At 43.6% G+C, this 20,000-nt stretch overlaps 4 protein-coding genes across 5 annotated transcripts in view; 3 read left to right on the top strand and 1 right to left on the bottom strand.

Annotated features, from left to right (window-relative positions):
* Positions 1 to 2,296, top strand: part of nqo1 (NAD(P)H dehydrogenase, quinone 1) — a 4,658-nt gene extending 2,362 nt beyond the window's left edge. For both annotated transcript variants that reach the window (XM_053421909.1, XM_053421908.1), the window contains exons 5-6: positions 288 to 389; positions 1,049 to 2,296. In XM_053421909.1, coding sequence (XP_053277884.1) covers positions 288 to 389; positions 1,049 to 1,381 — 435 coding nt within the window. In that variant the 3' untranslated portion in view covers positions 1,382 to 2,296. The remainder of the gene's footprint in view (positions 1 to 287; positions 390 to 1,048) is intronic.
* Positions 2,297 to 5,380: 3,084 nt separating this feature from the next.
* Positions 5,381 to 8,592, top strand: LOC128439123 (gamma-aminobutyric acid receptor-associated protein-like 2). Its single transcript, XM_053421906.1, has 4 exons — positions 5,381 to 5,607; positions 7,344 to 7,399; positions 7,489 to 7,661; positions 8,354 to 8,592. Exons 1-4 carry the CDS (start codon positions 5,574 to 5,576, stop codon positions 8,442 to 8,444), a joined length of 354 nt encoding a protein of 117 aa, XP_053277881.1. The 5' UTR covers positions 5,381 to 5,573; the 3' UTR covers positions 8,445 to 8,592.
* A 3,736-nt stretch (positions 8,593 to 12,328) lies between these two features.
* LOC128439107 (C-C motif chemokine 8) lies at positions 12,329 to 13,679 on the top strand. Its single transcript, XM_053421905.1, has 3 exons — positions 12,329 to 12,488; positions 12,575 to 12,698; positions 13,373 to 13,679. The coding sequence occupies exons 1-3, from the start codon at positions 12,368 to 12,370 to the stop codon at positions 13,482 to 13,484; spliced, it is 357 nt and encodes a 118-aa protein (XP_053277880.1). The 5' UTR covers positions 12,329 to 12,367; the 3' UTR covers positions 13,485 to 13,679.
* Positions 13,680 to 15,949: 2,270 nt separating this feature from the next.
* On the bottom strand, positions 15,950 to 19,233 carry LOC128436966 (potassium voltage-gated channel subfamily G member 1). The gene is made up of 2 exons (XM_053418947.1): positions 18,475 to 19,233; positions 15,950 to 16,825 (listed from the first exon to the last, which is right to left on the bottom strand). Exons 1-2 carry the CDS (start codon positions 19,231 to 19,233, stop codon positions 15,950 to 15,952), a joined length of 1,635 nt encoding a protein of 544 aa, XP_053274922.1.
* Between the last annotated feature and the right edge of the window lie 767 nt (positions 19,234 to 20,000).

Here is a 20,000-nt window from a genome sequence, read left to right as displayed (position 1 = left end):
GGTAACGAGGTCTGATCTAATGAGCGACCACATGGACTTCATAGTTCTGCATTACAAGCCCGGAACCAGGTTTACCTTTAGCCTCAGCGTCCCCTCAAGTTCAGACTGTACAAGAACAAAACCCTCGATAACACTGAGGTGCACACCTAGAGAAAACCTGTATTGATGCAAAGGGAAATTCATACACAGTTTATTTATATTGTGTGAATATCCATATTGCATAAAAGCATTTCAGGGATTCCACTCATCTTTCTAAATAAACATTTGAATCTATTGTTTCCATGAAGGATAAGAAGGCCATGTTGTCCTTCACGACTGGAGCCACACAGACGATGTTCCGCCCTGACGGCCTCAACGGAGACATCAACGTCTCACTGTGGCCTCTGCAGGTAACGCTCCACATCCAGAAGACAGGAGAGTTCTGTTCGATTCAGAGTTCTGTTAGATTCAGAGTTCTGTTAGATTCAGAGGATGTTCTGTTAGATTCAGAGTTCTGTTCGATTCAGAGGAGGTTCTGTTAGATTCAGAGTTCTGTTAGATTCAGAGGAGGTTCTGTTCGATTCAGAGTTCTGTTAGATTCAGAGTTCTGTTCGATTCAGAGTTCTGTGAATTATTGTGATGAGATCTGTTTCAAATCACTAAGATCCTTCAGTTTTCTTCTCACCTTCATCTGTGTGAGATTCATTTGTTTGTAAATAAAGATGGACGACATAACAACAAAAGTGAAGCCAAATGATGTGGATCGCCCCCTGGTGGCCAGCTGAATAGCCCATAATCATGTCTCCTTCATTCTAGCAGAACTAAAAACAACTAAGCACATATCAAATGTTTATTTCTGTGATGGATTTCCATCATTCACAAATCATCCACAATGATTTTACCAGGAGCTAGAGAAAGTGTCAGGCAGGTGCAGGTTTGAGAGCAGCTCTATAGAGATAAGAGGGTTGGGGGGGGCTGGTTTGACCTGCTCAGCCACAGGTGTCTCTCATAGGACAGAACCACATGTCCATCAGTGTGTGCTAACCTGCTGCTCTGCTTGTTCCCTCAGAACGGCACTCTGCACTTCTGTGGCTTCCAGGTTCTCGCTCCTCAGATATTCTGGAGTCCGGCTCATTGCCCCCCCCCTGTGCGAGCTGCGATGCTGGACGGCTGGCGAGCGCGACTGAAAGGCCTGCTGGCGGAGAAGCCCTTGACCTTTGCCCCCTGTGAGCTGTTTGACCTCAGCTTCCAGGGGGGGTTCTCCCTGTGGCCCAAGGTGAAGGAGGACCAGGAGTCGCAGCCCTACGGCCTCACCACGGGCCACCACCTGGGGAAACCACTGCCACCGGACAACCAGACCACGGCTCCGCCCGCAGAGGCACCGGGAGCAAAGGACTCTTAATACACATCTAGAGTCGTATTATGATCGTTACTGGCTCTGGTGGAGAGTAACATCTACTGAAGATGAGTTTGTTCATAATGAAGATGAGTTTGTTCATATGAAGATGAGTTGGTTCATACTCCACCACATTTACATGACAGAGCTTTTATATCTTTTACTCAACTAAAACTTTGAATTCTACTTCTGGAGGAAATTTTGTTTTTATTTGTGTCTATTGAATTTCCCTCTGTCCTCTGTTCTGGACTCATTTGATATGGGCGTGGCCAATGAGTCAATAGCCCCCCCCCCCACCAAACGCAACTCCTCATTTCGCTTTCACCAATCTTCACGAAATTCGTTACACACGTGAATCATGACCAGACACACAAAAAAGTCTCGAGGGGCATTAAGAAAGAAGCAACAGGACCTCTGGCCTTTTCGCTCCCACTTTACACGATGTGTGTTTCACTTCATCTCAACAACATGGAGATTAACACTACCTTGACTTTCTGTCTGGTCACTGTGGTTCTGTGGCGACGCAGTTTGACTACACGCCATCAAAACACGAGGTCATTGTATAACGTCACAGTGTCAGTGGTTATACATTCCTTTGATGTCTTACATGTTGCAAAGGTGGAAGATATGATCTGGATGTTTTTGACCTGATCAGATCTGTTAGTCTGTATGAAGTCATAATGAAAGTTAAAGGGTCAGTCACGTTCTGGCAACAGGAAGAAAGCCTCGTTTAAATCTTCAAATCGATTTACATAAACACTTTGTTGTGTGTCTGCAAGTATCTGAGGATCAGGACGATTTTATTTAAATGATGCTGTACAGATCAAATGTATCATTATTATTGTATAATGTTCAGATTGTAAAGCCCTTTAAGGCACATTTTTGATTTTGAACCATATATATTAAACTGACTTAACTTGATGACCCGACTGAAAATGACAAGTCAATTAAAATATTTGTCAAAAATAATAATAATAATAATCATCACTGATGATATCAAAACTCAAATATTGAAAAAAAGGATACAACTTATAAACAAACATGAATTTGATATAATGTCAGAAAGTGGTGGGACAGATCTGAAGCTCTGAGGCTTCAGATCTGAAATGACAGAACAGAGACAGGATTAAAAACAAGGCAATGCAGACGAGGACCAAACATCACATGTCACATAGTCTCAGTTCCTGGGCATCAGGAAATTGAATCAAAATGAAAGTAAAAGCTCATGATCAAAGAAAATAATTAATAAGTATTATTTAAAGAGTTGGCTTTTGTTCCACAGACAATAAACCAAATACAGAAGAACAATGATAGTGTTGGAGTTTGAAATTCAGTGAATAATGGAGGAACCTTCTGACAAACTGCACTCTGAGCAGTCTACTGCCAAATTTGCCATTTGGCAGAGGGATAGGTTAAAATCCAAACACGATGAATTCAATGATTGGTGGAAAGAGAGAGATAACGACAAAGCCGAGGTTATAGACATGCTTGAGGGAGAAATTGAGGATCTCCAGAAGAAGCTGGAAGATGGCAGAAGAAGGGAGGAGGACCTGGAGAAGAGCTTGAAGGAAAGCCAAAATGAGATCCAAAAAAGTGAAACTGGCAAAACGACTTGAACATGTGGTGTTCAACCTCCAAGAGGAGCTGGTTCAGCTGGAGCAGGGGAAGAAGAGGATCCTTGAGAACCTCAAAGACCAACTGTCCCAAAAGGACAAAGTTATTGAGAACGAGAAAGAGGGGAGGAAGACTGATCAACATGATGCTGTCTTCAAGAAAATGGAGCAGTGTGAAATAATAACGGAGCTGGGTGAGCGGATCAAAGACTTGGAGAAGGAGAAACTGTCATTGAACGTCTACTGATCTATACTTCCAAGAAATGTGCAGTTCTCTCCAACAAAGCTGAGGAGATAGATGTTGTAAAAGGGGGAATGAGAGCAGTCGGGTGTGAAACGGTCTCTGTACAGGAAAGCAACTTTCTTCTTCAGTCGGGAGTCAATGCACTGAGGAGAAAGATCAAGCGACTGGAGGAGAAAAGACCGACAGAAAAAGAGAAATTTAGGGAAATGCAAGAAAATCTGACTGAGACCAAGCAGCAAAACGTCTCACTGACTGAAACTGAGAGACTTTTAATCAGCAAGTTAAAGGTGAGCGAGAAGGAACTGGACAAGAAGCAGGAGGACACCAGGATCCCAGGGACACGTATGCTCCGTCTCAACAAGCATGTAGAGTCGTGTGCCCGTGTTATCCATGACCCCAAGAAAGTCAAAATCAGGTTACAGAATATGAAAGAACACTACCCAGGTTATGATGAAGTGAGGGTGGGTGAGGAAACCAAGGAAGACTACCAGCTCGCATCTACTGTCTGAATAACAAGTTGCATCTCAGTGAAATGCATCATGAGAGTTCCAGAGTGGAGTTGAGACGTTTACAACACGAGCTGATGGAAGCAGAGGAGCACGTGGTCCGGCTGAGGGTTCACTTCATCAAAATACTCAACGAGAAAAACGTGGATAAAGAACTAAAGAACAAAACAAAACGTCCTCCAGGGACAAAGAGGTCCCTCCACCTGCCCAGTGCAGAGGCTGCCGATCGTCCAGAGAAGCAGAGGCCGTCCCCCTGCTCGGAGGACAAGGGGACAAGCAAGAGTCCTCAGTGTTTTTAAGGATCTGCAGGAACCCTGTGGTTTTATTCTAAACTATTCCTGAACTAAATCATAATTAGTGGAGAGCGGGGTAATGTGAAACACCCCCTGTTTCTAGGCAACGGAACACATTTGTGGTCATGTGACCATTATGTTTGCAAGCCCCTCCCATTCCCCCCTTGCCATGAAGGAGAAGTTGGTGCTGGTGCTGTGGAAAGTATGTTTCTACACAAAAATGTGTTTTTGCCTGTAAAAGTAAATGTTCTTGCTTTGAACTTAGTCAACTGTTGTGTCAAAACAAATTGATTCAGGTAGAAAAACTTATATCATACATGTTGATGAACTTCCAACATATAAAACCATGTGATTGATGCTAGCTGAAGATTAGCCTGAATGCTAAGAGATGTTGTTTTTCTAAAATTGTGGCTTCGGGGTAAAGTGGGACAGTGTCTCACTTTACCCCACCATGAAGCACAAGTTAAGTTTAGTCTTAAACATATTCTAGTGTTATATTACATTATATATGTTTTATTTTGAAGACAACCTGGGGCCAAACACCCCTCGCAGAGATGGAGAGTGCAGCCGCTGAGGTCATGAAGGAAAGAAGTCCTTAAGAAAAGCTGGAAGGGATAGAAATATTGATAAGACAACCCTCAAAAGATTCATAAAGAAAAAAGAGAAAGGGAAAGTAGAACCAGTAGCCTGGGGTGCAGTAGCTGAGGTAAAGAGAATATTCACAGATGAGATGGAGGAGGAGCCAAACACTGGAAACAACTAGCTGACCAGTTCCATGGCCTTGCTCCAGTTAAGAGCCGTGAACTGGGATTTCAATACGCAGAGAAAATCAATATCCCTGTCCCTGCCGATTGGACAGAGACACAATGTGCAGGTAAGCTAGGGTCTGCAAGAGATCACATGAATCATAATAATCATAAATGTGCTTAATTGACCAATCCCCATGATTCTGTTACTAGTCCGATATTAGTGGTTGTCAATCTAGCTGTCGGGATTTTAACTATTACAACATGTGTTGTTATGGTAGTTTTAAAGTGGATCGAGTAAGTGGACCACTTTACCCCGTAGCTGGGGTGAAGTGGGACACAAGACCACTTTTTAAAAACAATCATATTTTCACTGCCCTTTGTCCTGAAAACATTCTGATCATTTCAATTTCTAGAAAACATCCTGAATTAATGGGAAATGTGTACATTTTACTGATATATCATTTTAGCTCGCCTAGAGGGGAGCAAATGTAAAAAATGTCCCACATTACCCCGCTCTCCTCTACTGTGTGGACGGAGGTCAGTTTCTGACAGATACCAGAGAACATGGTACCCCCCCGGCTTTGGTAGGTGGAATGGTACGGTCCTGTGGTGACGTCATCGCTGCTGGTCTGCAGCCTGTTGTTTTGTTTGTTGAGTTCAGCGTCGATCAGAGAGTTAGGACAGGAAACACGTGAAGGACAGTGAAGAAGTGAAGAAGACCAGAGATAGAGACAGACACAGAGACACCTGAACCTGTTCGATCCGCTGCGTCGAGCGAACTCAGCCCGGAAACATGAAATGGATGTTCAAAGAGGATCACTCCCTGGGTGAGACAAGATGTCCTCTGACTCCTCTGTCCCCAGGACGAGGCTTCGATCAGGCGCTCATCTGTTTACTGCTAACTGCTTTCAATAGAGGGGGGGGGGGGGGGGGGCTGTGGTTCAGGCTTCTTCTTTCTTCCGTGAGCACCTTCTAGCCAATAGTAAACACAGCTGATCATGCTAATGCTCTTGCTAATAGCATTTAGCTAATCATCATACAGTGTAAACACAGCTGATCGTGCTAATGCTCTAGCTAGTAGCACTTAGCTAATCATCATACAGAGTAAACACAGCTGATCATGCTAATGTTCTAGCTAGTAGCTTTTAGCTAATCATCATGCAAAGTAAACACAACTGATCATGCTAATGCTCTAGCTAGTAGCATTTAGCTAATCATCATACAGAGTAAACACAACTGAACATGCTAATGTTCTAGCTAGTAGCCTTTAGCTAATCATCATCATACAGAGTAAACACAGCTGATCATGCTAATGCTCTTGCTAATAGCATTTAGCTAATCATCATACAGAGTAAACACAGCTGAACATGCTAATGTTCGAGCTAGTAGCTTCTAGCGAACTCCTATACACAGTAAACACAGCTCAACATGCTAATGTCTAAAGCTTCCCTGTGTAAGGTTTTTAACATATCTTAAACATAAAACAATATATGAAGTGACGAGGAAGAAGTCTAATAAACTTTAAATTAATTTTAATAAACTTACATACTTAAATTCAAGAAAACGGATTAAACTTTCTCAAATCACAATTAGATTCTTACAAATTTATGAAATTCTCATCAAATGTGGTTCTTAAAATCGTATGTAAATTGATTTCTTGTGTACATGTTACTTTCGTTATTGACTCTTTTTGACATTAGCTGAATTTGCCGGTGCAGCCCTGACACATGAGACGTGTTTCCTGAGGATACACAGACCTGCCTCCATGTTATTATTAGTGTCAGTGTTACGACTACATTACCCATAAACCCCCCTGATAGGTCCAGTGTTCGTTTGTACACTAATCATACTGTGTGTTCTACTGACCAGCTGCTTTTACAGTTATAAAAATAATACTATAATCTTATAATCAACCGTCTTATATAACTAATCACGTGGCTGTAAATTTCTTCATTAGTGTCAGAAGTAACAAGCCCAAGATGTGACCGGTCCTGACCAGTATAAAACCTTTATTACATCATATTGAGGCTGCAATTATTTTCATGATCTAGTAAATGGTTGATTATTTTTTTAATTAACTGATTAGTTGTGTCGGTTTAAATGACAGTTGAGCATAAAAAAGGATTATCATCATATCTCCCTGTGCGCTGCTATAACTTTGTTCAAGAAATCAACTGATCAATCTTTATTAAGTCTACATATGAAACCATCTAATTTAGAAAACAGTATCAACATCAGATCATTTCATTTGAGCATAGTTGCTGGTATAATTATTATAATAATAATAAAAGATTCACTTTTAGAACACACACCAGGACATAGAATAATCAGATGATGTTACAGGTGGGAAGCAGCTTTTATGTTTGATGTTGTATTGATCATTAGAAGCTGCACAGGTTGATGGGAGCTGTGGTTCAGTCGGCAGCAGCACGTCTCTCACTCTCCAGTCGTCAAATATCCATCTTTGTCCATCAAGGTGTCGGCCCGAAACGAGAGTTGTGTGTTTCTGGTCCCGTCTCAAACTTCCTCCTGTTGAACACTAATGGTGCTCTCTGTCCTGCAGAACATCGATGCATAGAATCCGCCAAAATCCGCAACAAGTACCCTGACCGGGTCCCGGTGAGTGAACCCGATGTGGCCTCACGTCTGAAACCCGCCGCTTTGTGTCTCTGGTGGTTGGTTGTAATGGTTTCCGTGTGGTCGGTCAGGTGATCGTGGAGAAAGTGTCGGGTTCGCAGATCGTGGACATCGACAAGAGGAAGTACCTGGTCCCCTCCGACATCACGGTGGCTCAGTTCATGTGGATCATCAGGAAACGCATCCAGCTGCCCTCGGAGAAGGCCATCTTCCTGTTTGTGGACAAGACGGTGCCCCAGTCCAGGTCAGGGTTCACTTTTATGTCTATTGAACAAATGACGTTACATTAAATGATAAGTCACCAGAAGTCTTATTTAAATTCAAACCACGAGGAGAGGATTTCCTCTTTCTGACCATGTGACACAGAACAGGGAGGAGAACATTCATCAGTAGTGATCACCAGGATTTATCTGCTGTACTAATGGAGGATCAGTGCGAGCGTACATTTCATCCTGAAGACAAACAGAGTGAATCCATGTTCTTCATACTGTTTAAAACACGTCTGGGATTATGAAGTCAAATCGTCAAAGCAGACTGACGACCAATGGGATGAAAGCAGCGGGTCCGAATCATCTGAGCCTGCTTGGACAGGATGAACCACAAGGTGGCGTCGGGAGCCATGTTCAAACTTGTTAATGTGTTTCATTATAGTACAATCATTATTTACTCTACCACATTAAAGTATTTATTTAAAAACAGCCCAAACATGAAGCTTGAGCTTCATTTACTTCCTAAACGTCTGCTCACTGCAGATATTGAGCATTCATAGAATCCTTTAATAGATAGAATCCTTTAATAGTCCCACATATGAGGAGCTTTGTGAGGCATATGTGTTTTCTAGTGAGTATTAAACTATGTCAGTGTGAGTAGGTGAACAGCTTGTTGATCAGATACATGTATAATAACTTTATTTAAAAGCCTGTCTCCTTGTTTCAGCATCACGATGGGGCAGCTTTACGAGAAGGAGAAGGACGAGGACGGCTTTTTATACGTGGCTTACAGCGGCGAGAACACCTTTGGTTTTTAAATCAAGAGGCCGGATCACGACCCGCTGACCTGCGGCGCCGCCACAGACACCCGCCCACTTCTAATCACAGCCCCGACTTGGCCCCTGGAGATAGCGAGGGAAGCCCCGGAGAGATTGAGCGACATGAAGGCAACAGGACGATGGAGGGAGCGCTCCTCTGACCGGAACCACCCACGCGGTGGTTCCGGCCGTGTTGCACCACTTCTTTATAGAGTCATAGATCCAGTCGTGTATCCTGTGTCACATTTCAATTATTGTTTGTTTGATGTTGTGGTGTGAGTGTTTTTAAAAGGAACCTTGATTTTCTTTATTTCACATTTTAAACAATATGTGTGAATGAGTTTTGCTTGTAGTTCTGCTTTCCTCTTTAAAGATGATATTTAAAAGAATTTTAATTTAATTATTTGAGGTAAGGTAGCTGGATGACCTAACCAATAAAAAATATACAAATTAAACCTGTCTGTTTTTGTTCTTTCGCCCATGCTAGCGTAATTACCTTGATTAAGTTAAATATTTTCTCATCTAATTGAATGAGTAAGTCTATAAAATTCCCTTGTCTGACCAATAGTCCAAAACATGCATTTATATTTATTATTTATTTGAGTAAATATTGATTTATGGCTAATTAATAATTTAGATCATCAGAGCACTTCCTGTTTGATATGTTTCTACTGTAAGAACTAAACGATCATGTGTAGAATTGTTGGGTGATGTTTTCATCACGTGAGAGAAAAATTAAATCTAATCTCACAACACAAACAGCAAAGTGGACAGATTGGTATTCAGCTGTTCATACTGTAGAAGCAGTGGTTCAATTGTAGTTGAAAGTAGAAAAGTAATATTCTCAATGTCTGTGAAACTGGTTTCCTCAGTCTCTGATTCCGTCTTTCACTTCCTCCTCCTCTGGGGCCTTTCCTTGGTAGAAGCTCACAGATGTGCTGCTGAGGAGGAAGTCAGGTTTCCACTGAACCTCTCTGTGGTTCAGGGGAAGTTTTTCCTCTCGTGGAACTGGAGGAGCCTGAGCTCTCCGACCGGTGACGGAAACAGGACGTGGGTCACTCACCATTTCATCAGATGTGAATCTGAACCTTGAATGGATGGATTTATGAACATTTTGCTATTCCCATTAATGTGTGACAGTACAAATTCAGTTGAGGTCGAACCAACCCATTATCACGTTAAGTTTTTATCATGTTACGTTTTTATGATGTTAAGATTTTACCACATTTCATTTTTATGATGTTACGTTTTAATCACATTGTTCTAACACGATTTGTTTTTCCCTTGAAGAACAACTTAATGTGAAATTAGCACATGGTGCAGACCCCTGCAGAAATGATCAGTAGACCCTGTTTTAACTCACCTGCTCAACTGAATAATATGAATGGAGTTAAGTGAAAACCTTTGCCACATTGACAAAACCATTTAATATTCTTTATTGAACAATATGAACACTTTAAACCTTCGTTCTGAGTGGTTGATTCATGCTAATTGTCAGCGATTAGCATAAAACATGAACCTAACTTGGAAAGCATTACAGCTGTGTAAGTTAGCATGCTAATGTTAGCACTAGTATTTTATATGAATGATGGACTTCTGTTCTTCACACAGAGAAATGAATATGATATATAATATGAAGATGATGAAACCAGTGAATGATGTCATGTCTCTCACATGGAAGTACTGGGAGGAAACTGGTTCCTCTCCACTTCCTCACTGCTACTGAGTAAAGTTAGAACCTGGATGAAGTAACGGAAGAAGTTTCCTGATCAACGGGTTCTGAGGAAAGTTCTGCTGCTGAATGAGGAACTGATATCAGCATCTGATAATGGTACTACTGCTAATACTACCACCACTACTATAGTACTTACACTGCTTATACTGCTAATACTACCACCACTACTATAGTACTTACACTGCTTATACTGCTAATACTACCACCACTACTATAGTACTTACACTGCTTATACTGCTAATACTACCACCACTACTATAATACTAACACTGCTTATACTGCTAATACTACCAGCACTACTATAGTACTTACACTGCTTATACTGCTAATACTACCACCACTACTAAAATACTAACACTGCTTATACTGCTAATACTACGACCACTACTATACTACTTACACTGCTATACTGCTAATACTACCACCACTACTATAGTACTTACTCTGCTTATACTGCTAATACTAACACCACTACTATAATACTAAAACTGCTTATACTGCTAATACTACCACCACTACTATAGTACTTACACTGCTTATACTGCTAATACTACCACCACTACTATAGTACTTACTCTGCTTATACTGCTAATACTACCACCACTACTATAATACTAACACTGCTTATACTGCTAATACTACCAGCACTACTATAGTACTGAGACTGCTTATACTGCTAATACTACCACCACTACTAAAATACTAACACTGCTTATACTGCTAATACTACGACCACTACTATACTACTTACACTGCTATACTGCTAATACTACCACCACTACTATAGTACTTACTCTGCTTATACTGCTAATACTAACACCACTACTATAATACTTACACTGCTTATACTGCTAATACTACCACCACTACTGTAGTACTTACACTGCTTATACTGCTAATACTACCACCACTACTATAGTACTTACACTGGTTATATTGCTAATACTACCACCACTACTATAATACTAACACTGCTTATACTGCTAATACTACCACAATACTTACACTGCTTATACTGCTAATACTACCACCACTACTATAATACTTACACTGCTTATACTGCTAATACTACCACCACTACTATAATACTAACACTGCTTATACTGCTAATACTACCACCACTACTATAATACTAACACTGCTTATACTGCTAGTACTACGACCACTACTATACTACTTACACTGCTTATACTGCTAATACTACCACCACCACCATAATACTTACACTGCTTATACTGCTAATACTACCACCACTACTATAATACTTACACTGCTTATACTGCTAATACTACGACCACTACTATACTACTTACACTACTTATAGTATTACTGCTAATACTACAACTGATGCTGATTACTGCAAATACTACAACCAGTATTGCTGCTAGTATTAATAGTTTCAAGATTTAAGATGTGTTGTTGCGACTGTTGAACCAGTGCAATCTTTAATAAGAGACACAAACTATAGTATGAAGACATAATAAATACAGTATATGTACCATAATGAGATGAATGTACTGTACTGTAAATGAACAGACACATAAGTAGTGAAATAACAGTGAAAGGTTTGAAATATTGTATTTATATGATTCAGTTTGTTTGGAAAATTAATACTAATGTAAAATATTGTAAAAGGTTGATTCAGTTCAGTTTGACTGTTGAGTCAAATCCCAGCAATTATTCCTCAGTGAGGCTGAGACTTTACAAACTATTTATCACAATGCTTTCCACACATATACAATAACTACTATTGTTAATTACGCATCATTCTGTTAAAACAAGTTAAATGACCACTAGAGCTAAACTAATAGTAATGATGGTGCTGCAGCTTTGAGGTAAAAGTACAAACTCAGAATCATTTCAAAAAGATTAAAATGTTTCTAACAAAGATGCATCAAGAGAATATTTGAACTATAATTGTAAATGTCATTACTTGTGAGTGTAGAAGCTGTGATTCAAAGAGTTTTGAACAAACCCGGTCTTCCTGGTGAACTGGTGTCCAGGGAACCAGCTGCAGTGAAGGAACTAACTCTCCTCTTTATTCTGTGAAGAGCTTTTTGAGGAATCTTAAGATTTTCTCTGTAGAGCAGAAAATAACGGTTTGAAAAGGAGAAGCAGAGGAACGAGAGTCGCTTTCTTAGAAGTTAGCATTGACCCAACGAGTGAGTCAGCGGAGACATGAGTATAAATGGAAGCTCAGATCTCTGAGAGCACATTCAAAACATCCTCTGTCTCTGGAAGAACCATGAAGATGCTTCTGACTCTGGTGCCTCTGACCCTGATCTGCCTCCTGCTTCACGTCTCTGCAGGTAAGTGTCTGAGAGCCGAGCACAGTCTGACCTCTGACCTCTGACCTCTGAACTCAGCGTGAACTTTACATTTGATGTGTCCACAGGTCCGCTGAGTCCAAAGATGATGCAGGACAAGGACAGATGCTGTAAAGGATTCAATGGTACGTTGATTCCAAAGAAATTGATAAAAAACGTGAGGAAGACGTTCTGCGATATGGAAGCTATACTGTGAGTACAAATACACACAACGTGTTCATTTGTTGGTTTATTTAACAGGACCTGGGAACATGAATGAACTTTGCTGTGAATGTGACAGACAGATGGAACCTGAGCGAGAAAGAGTATAGAATTTAAAATTACAAACTTATCTATCATTTACTAATAAAAAAGACATTTAAATGTCCACAGGGGAGCGCTGTTCAGTCACTGCTCCACCTGCAGATATGACATTACAACAGAGGATGTCTCACCATGTTAAAGCTCTATGAGAATAATTATGATGTGTGAATATGGGCTATACAAATATAATTTGATTGATTGATCGATTGATTGACTGATTGACATGTTTATCTTCAGTTATACAATAGAATCCACCCTTTTAATATCTGATGTTATAGTAACATAATCATAAATATATACACATGTAGTATTATTTTATACTTTGGCCACCAGGGGGCAGTTGGAACTTTTGTTGTGAACACAAAGGCATGTTAGTTTGTTATTAACACATGAAGCATATTGAGATGTTATGAATGTGTCTGTTATATATATGATATCATATATAATTCTATGATATCAAATATATATTATATGATATCTATTTATATGATATAAGTCCAGTACTGGACTGCCCCTCCTGCTTCCTGTTGTGATTCTAACACTGAGTTTTGTGTCTCTTACAGAATCACAACAAAGAAGGATAAGATGTTCTGTTACGACCCCTCTTTGACCTGGGCCCAGAAACGTCTGTCAGACTTTCACAAGGCTCATAAAAGTATTTCAGTTCTTGTGTGATACGATGAACGTGTCTGTTATTGATTATTACTGATGATTACAGATCAACTTTAATGGACTGAATGTGAACGTGTTGAGCTGTGAGACCCATGTTGTGCATGTAGCAGACGCTGTTTGTTCTTCAGTTGTTGCTGCAGGATGTTTGACATGTTCAATATTCATGAGCTCCTTTCTGAATAAAGTTTTATTTTGGTACTCTGTGTTCTGCTGTGTTTACTTTGGAGCCGAGCTGAGACAGCGAGCCACACGAGGCTGTTTCATATTTACACTTCAACTCCCCCACTGCAGCTTCTGCTTCTAACATCTCTGCACATTGGATCTAATAAGAATCCATTCTATTGCTCAAAATCCTTCTACATCACAAGAAAATGAATGACACTATTCTTTAAGATTCTATTTGCACATTAGTTCAACCAACAGATGCTCACGAGCACTTTTCTCAGCCAAGACAAATTAAACTGAAAATGATTAGTTCCTAATAATTTGATCGAAAGTCATTATGGCTCCTTCGACCACAGGACTCAACATCTTCATCCTTTTCCATCTCTGAACTTAATTATGTGATTTTGTGAACCTCTTAAGAAGAGAATGATTCCAGTGTCTCCTCGGTGAGGACAGCAGGCAGCACAGAGGAGAAGAGGAGGAGGTGGAGGAGGTGGAGGACGAGGAGGTGGAGACGTTTCAATGTTTCCATTGTTTGGAGTTTGGGTGAAAGTGACGCTGGCAGCGACACAGGCTGAGTGTCTTCAACACGTCCATCTGGGATTCAAACCACTTCAGCTCACTTCAAGCTGAACACGTCCACTGCACCATTTGTCTTTCTCTCTGCTTCACAATGTGATTTTAGAAATGTTATAATAGTCTCACTTGTACACTTGTCCTGTCCTGTCCTGTCTTTTCTTGGAGTGTGAGACAGAAACAGAAGCAGAGCAGTTCAAGATTTAATCTTTTATTTAAATGCCTGTTGAGCTGTTGAGCACAGGGAGAGGACATGAGACGTCTGAGTGGACGATGAGATCATTCTGGACATTAAAGACATCAGTGACTTTCCTCAGGTCAGGGGACTCACTCAGATTCATCAACAACCAACTGAATATATTTTCAAATGGTTCTAAATCTTTAAATCTTCTCTAGTCCCAGAGCAGAGCAGCATGTGATGAGGCCGTCCTCCTGTCCGTCCTCCTGTCCGTCCTCCTGTCCGTCCTCCTGTCCGTCCTCCTGTCCGTCCTCCTGTCCTTCCTCCTGTCCGTCCTCCTGTCCTTCCTCCTGTCCGTCCTCCTGTCCTTCCTCCTGTCCGTCCTCCTGTCCGTCCTCCTGTCCTTCCTCCTGTCCGTCCTCCTGTCCGTCCTCCTGTCCGTCCTCCTGTCCGTCCTCCTGTCCTTCCTCCTGTCCGTCCTCCTGTCCTTCCTCCTGTCCGTCCTCCTGTCCGTCCTCCTGTCCGTCCTCCTGTCCGTCCTCCTGTCCTTCCTCCTGTCCGTCCTCCTGTCCTTCCTCCTGTCCTTCCTCCTGTCCTTCCTCCTGTCCGTCCTCCTGTCCGTCCTCCTGTCCTTCCTCCTGTCCTTCCTCCTGTCCGTCCTCCTGTCCTTCCTCCTGTCCGTCCTCCTGTCCGTCCTCCTGTCCGTCCTCCTGTCCGTCCTCCTGTCCGTCCTCCTGTCCTTCCTCCTGTCCGTCCTCCTGTCCGTCCTCCTGTCCTTCCTCCTGTCCGTCCTCCTGTCCGTCCTCCTGTCCGTCCTCCTGTCCGTCCTCCTGTCCGTCCTCCTGTCCGTCCTCCTGTCCGTCCTCCTGTCCGTCCTCCTGTCCCGACTGTTCTTCTGTGATGAGAAGAATCGAGCATCGAGCTCTTTGGCATCAGCAACCAGCAGGACAATGTGTGGAAGCTTCCCAGTGAGCGAGTGGACGTGTTGATGAGGTTTCTAACACGTGACGTGAAACTGGAAGAACACAAACATCTCAGGATGAAGAAGAGGAGCCGGACACGTAGAAGATGAAGACGTCCACTTGGAAACAAGAGGAGGTTCCAGATCTTCTGGTGATGAGGGCCGGTGTGGACGAGATGTAAACAACAACACTGATCTTTCCACAGCAGAGTTTATACGTCATGTCCCGCCTCCTGCTGCTCTACAGGCTCCGCCCCTGCTGCTCTACAGGCTCCGCCCCTGCTGCTCTACAGGCTCCACCCCTCGCCTGGATGTTCCCACATGTTCCTGTGTGAACGAGTCGGACCCGACAACCTGCTGCTGCTTCACTGACTACACAACATTTTATGTGCAAACCATCGTTTTCTCCTGGCTGCAATCTGTTACCTCACCACTAGATGCCACCACATCCTACACACTGAACCTTTAACTAACAAATGATACAAGAACCTGAAGAGACAAGTTAAATTGTGACCCTGTTGAAAACAAACAGGCCACTGGATTCGATTGTCACATTTTAACGTATAACTGATCAAGTCGTCCGCTCAGTTAGAAAGCTGTTGAAGGAAGTGTGGACTGACGACTCTCACTGGACATCGGTCCGTCCTTCTCGTCCTTCTCGTCCTTCTCGTCCTCGTCCTTCTCGTCCTTGGAGAAAGACGTGACCTCATCAGGGGACGAGTCCACCTTGGACCAGCTGTTCTCGGACTCGGCAGCGATCTCCTCGCCTCTCTCCTCCTTCCACAGCCGCTCATACTCCTGCTTCAGCTCCTGATAGGAGCGGGAGAAGGTGTGGAAGATGGAGGTGGCGGGAAACGCCATGATGAGGATGCCACTCAGGATGCTGGTCAGTGCCACCACCTGTCCGGGGATGCTGCGCGGCACCATGTCCCCGTAGCCCACCGTGGTCATGGAGATAATGGCCCACCAGTACGACGCTGGGATGCTGCTGAACCGGTGTTGAGGGTGCGTGGCGGCAAACGGCGCCAGCTCGCTCTCGGCCAGATGGACCAGAGGTGAGAAGAGAGTCACGGCCACGCAGACGAACAGCAGCAGCAGGCCCAGCTCCCTCAGGCTGCGCTGCATGGTCAGGCCCAGCGTCTGCAGGCCCAGCGAGTGGCGAGCCAGACGCATCACGTACAGGATCCTCAGCGCCCGCAGCAGCCGCAGGATCAGGCTCAGCTTGTCCAGGTAGCCTCTGCCCGCGCCCATGATGACCTCGTCCTGGGACTCGTCTCTGACATCGATGACCAGCGACACGTAGTACGGGAGGATGGCGATGACGTCGATGATGTTGAGGGGGCCGCGAGCGAAGGCCAGCTTGCTCTGGGCGTTGACAAATCGCAGGAAGAACTCCAGCGTGAACCAGGCGACGCAGATGGACTCCACCACGAACATGCTGCGACACTTCTGAGAACACTCGCCCTGCAGACACACAAACCACACGGAGAAGAAGAAGAGGGGCGTCAGTTAGCTGCTCAGCAGGAGGAAGGTCTGAGACCATATCTCACATGTAGCATCATCACGCCGTCCACTGTCGCCATGTTGGTCAGAAACTCTGGACTCTCCGCTGCCCTCTAGTGGACGTGTTGATGAACTAGTTTGTGGACAGTGACGGTTAAATCGTTTATAATAAACTTATCTCTCTTCGTCACTAAAGGCAGAACAAGAGCATTTAGTCAGTAAGTGAAGAAAGATGTGTTTACTCATTTAGAGAAAGTTCTGTAACTCTACTGTACTAAATCATTGGAATATTCTTTTACAGTGAAATATTTCTCTACTTTTATTTTCATTATATGAATCACAACTGTGCCCTAAAGAATAAAACAATTTAAATCACTGTAGATACACAACAAATCAACAGATGAATTCAGTCAATTACATTTTCGTTTAAAATGACACGAGGCCTCATAAATTGTAATGAATGTCACCAGCATATGTTTTATTTATCATCACATCCACCCAGTTATCTCAGTGTGTGTGTGTGTGTGTGTGTGTGTGTGTGTGTGTGTGTGTGTGTGTGTGTGTCTGTGTGTGTGTGTGTGTGTGCATCTGTAAACAACTTATAATAAAAACGTTTTAATTAAAACCACAGGTAGTCTATTGATTTTGCCACTTCAGTATTTGTTAGGTGGTGAATGTTGAAAAGAGTCTGTCGCTCTGCAGAGAATCAGAATCCGTCATTAAAGTGGAAAAATCAATTTCCATCTCAGAGAAAGAAAAGATGAGAGTGAGCAGAAGAAGAAGAGAGGAGATGACAGAGCAGCTTTCATTGGACGTTCAAATCGATATCGTTCATCTGAAGGAAACACGAGTCCCGGACGTGAGTGAACTCCTCGTGAAGAAAGTAACGACTCCATCTTGTAAAACACTTTGGATCATGTTGTGTTTTTAACGTTATATATGAATAAAGTGAACTTTCTTCTTAAAGAGTTCAACAATTTAGTGTTTTTACTGTTAAAGCTTCTCAAACGTCTGTGAACTGAGGAGAAACCAGCAGAGGGCGCCCTACAGAACAATATGTTTATAGTTCACCTGATTATGGATCATTACTCAGAAGGAGACAGATCAGTATCATTCAGTCAGTTAAAGCTCTGACCTTCACATGTCCCACCAGCCCTGTGTGGTCACATGTCTGTAACGCCAGCAGACGACTGGAGGAGCTGTGTGCTGCAGTCACATGGGTTTTCATCACAATAAGTGAGTTTTATTTGTGTCGTTAATCACACTGACGAGAGAAGAGAAGTTTAGAAACAACACAAAGTTATGATTTTGTTTGTTTCTCACTGAGAACTTGTGTGCTCGTGTTTCTCGATTTCTGGAGACGTCTAAATCTCTAAATCTCCATTCCAGCGTTTCTCCTGCTCAGAATCCAAACGATGCTGCAGCCAATCGGCTTCGCTCCTCTTTGACTGGAGGAAGTGGAAACGTGTCGGCCATCTTTGTTTGCAGTGCATGGTTTGACTGGAAGCTTCTTTCTGTTTTGAGGCTCTTGTGTGAAACATAATAAGATAGAAAAAGACGTAAGTGATCAAATCAGGAGCATGTGACTCCCGGTGCCTGGTCCTACTCACCCTGGTCTCCTCGTCCCGGAGGTCCGGCATGGTGCTGATGCAGAGGCTGATGACGGTGACCAGCACCATGAGGACCGAGAGGCAGGCGAACATCTTCCCAGCCAGGCCCGAGTGGGGGTTCTCCACCACCTCCCTCAGGATCCCGATCAGGGTGCCGTGGCCCTTCTCAGCCTCTGTGGTGCTTTTCTTCAGCGTCATCCTCTTCTGCCTCCACTCCTCCTCCTTTCTCTCTCTCTCCGCCACGTCTTCCACCCGGGTGATCATGCGGCGGCGGCAGCATCGCTCCATGTGACCCGGGTCCACGCCCCAGTAGGCCAGCTCGTCGTGCAGGGACACGGCACACAGGTCCCGAAGGAGACGCAGCTTTCCTGCTGCCAGGAAGTTGAGGATGACCCTGAAGGCCGTCGGGTTCCGGTCGAAGAAGAACTCCCGGCACGTCTCGTCGTAGTCGTCGCAGAGTCCTGCGATCTCCTCGGGGGTGGTGCAGGAGCGGAGGCGTCCCAGGCGACTCTGGGGAAACTGCTCCAGGGTGCTCCAGGGGAAGGCATAGCGGTTGCCCCCGACATTGATGAGGACCTGCAGAGTGGGGTCCACCGCGGACCAGGACCCGGGCGCACGGAGCTGCTGGGCTCGCTGGAAGTAGGCGCCCTTGATGGTCTCGGTCTCCGGGATCTCGGTGAAGAAGCGGTCGAGGCTGCTGTCGTCGCTGCTGACGGAGTAGGTGCTGAAGTCGTGGTTGGCGTTGCTGATGATGGGCATGCTGGTTGGAGGACGTGTGACCAGGAGGTTCTGAGGGAGGAGCTTCAAGGAGGCCAATCAGCTGTGATGGAAAGATAAAACCAGTCTCATGAGATCAAGTCCTCAGAAATCTATATAAACCAGTTCCCTCAGGCGGAGTTCCACAAGGCTCGGTGCTGGTAGGCACTGGTTTCCATTGACTCACATTGTGATGCAGACGACACCTGACTCTATCTGTCTAAACTCAACAGCTTCATCCAACCCTCTAACCCACTGGGTCGGACTCTGGCGCCCCCAGGTGGCAATCTCAAAAAGGTCAACAAAAAACCGTAGCTTTCTAAATTCTTGTCTTTTAAAATTCTGATGCTAGATTTGATTAATTCACAGAAAATGTTTCTTTCTGTGAGATGTGCTTTTTAATTTGAGACTTTACACCAACGTGATGTCACTGATATTAAATATCTTCACAAATCTGCCACAGCAGGGATATTGACTTTAAGATTATTTACTGTTTATAAATCACATCCACGAATTCATCAGAACAGATTCACTCCTGTGTTTGACTTTGTGTAGCCTCCTGTTGTTGTGTGTTCTCGTTCACACAGAACATCCTGACACCTTCACACCGACACCTCGTCTCACCACTTCACACCTGCTTCCGACTCACACCATGTCTGACCTCAGGGTGTTTCTACACAGTGTGAGCACTGATCCAGCAGCAACACAACTGGACCAACACAACTGGACCAACACAACTGGACCAACGCAACTGGAACAACACAACTGGA

This window comes from Pleuronectes platessa, chromosome 1, assembly GCF_947347685.1.
Source record: "Pleuronectes platessa chromosome 1, fPlePla1.1, whole genome shotgun sequence".
Classification (NCBI taxonomy): domain Eukaryota; kingdom Metazoa; phylum Chordata; class Actinopteri; order Pleuronectiformes; family Pleuronectidae; genus Pleuronectes; species Pleuronectes platessa.
This window is presented reverse-complemented; position numbering and strand designations above follow the sequence as displayed.

Coding starts and splice junctions, on each gene's coding strand:
- LOC128439123 (XM_053421906.1), top strand. CDS start 5,574: ATGAAATGGATGTTCAAAGAGGATCACTCCCTGG. Junction 5,608..7,343: donor CAAAGAGGATCACTCCCTGG/GTGAGACAAGAT, acceptor TCTGTCCTGCAG/AACATCGATGCATAGAATCC. Junction 7,662..8,353: donor AAGACGGTGCCCCAGTCCAG/GTCAGGGTTCAC, acceptor TCCTTGTTTCAG/CATCACGATGGGGCAGCTTT.
- LOC128439107 (XM_053421905.1), top strand. CDS start 12,368: ATGGAAGCTCAGATCTCTGAGAGCACATTCAAAACATCCTCTGTCTCT. Junction 12,489..12,574: donor CCTGCTTCACGTCTCTGCAG/GTAAGTGTCTGA, acceptor ATGTGTCCACAG/GTCCGCTGAGTCCAAAGATG. Junction 12,699..13,372: donor TGCGATATGGAAGCTATACT/GTGAGTACAAAT, acceptor TGTCTCTTACAG/AATCACAACAAAGAAGGATA.
- LOC128436966 (XM_053418947.1), bottom strand. CDS start 19,233: ATGCCCATCATCAGCAACGCCAACCACGACTTCAGCACCTACTCCGTC. Junction 16,826..18,474: donor TCCGGGACGAGGAGACCAGG/GTGAGTAGGACC, acceptor GTGTGTCTGCAG/GGCGAGTGTTCTCAGAAGTG.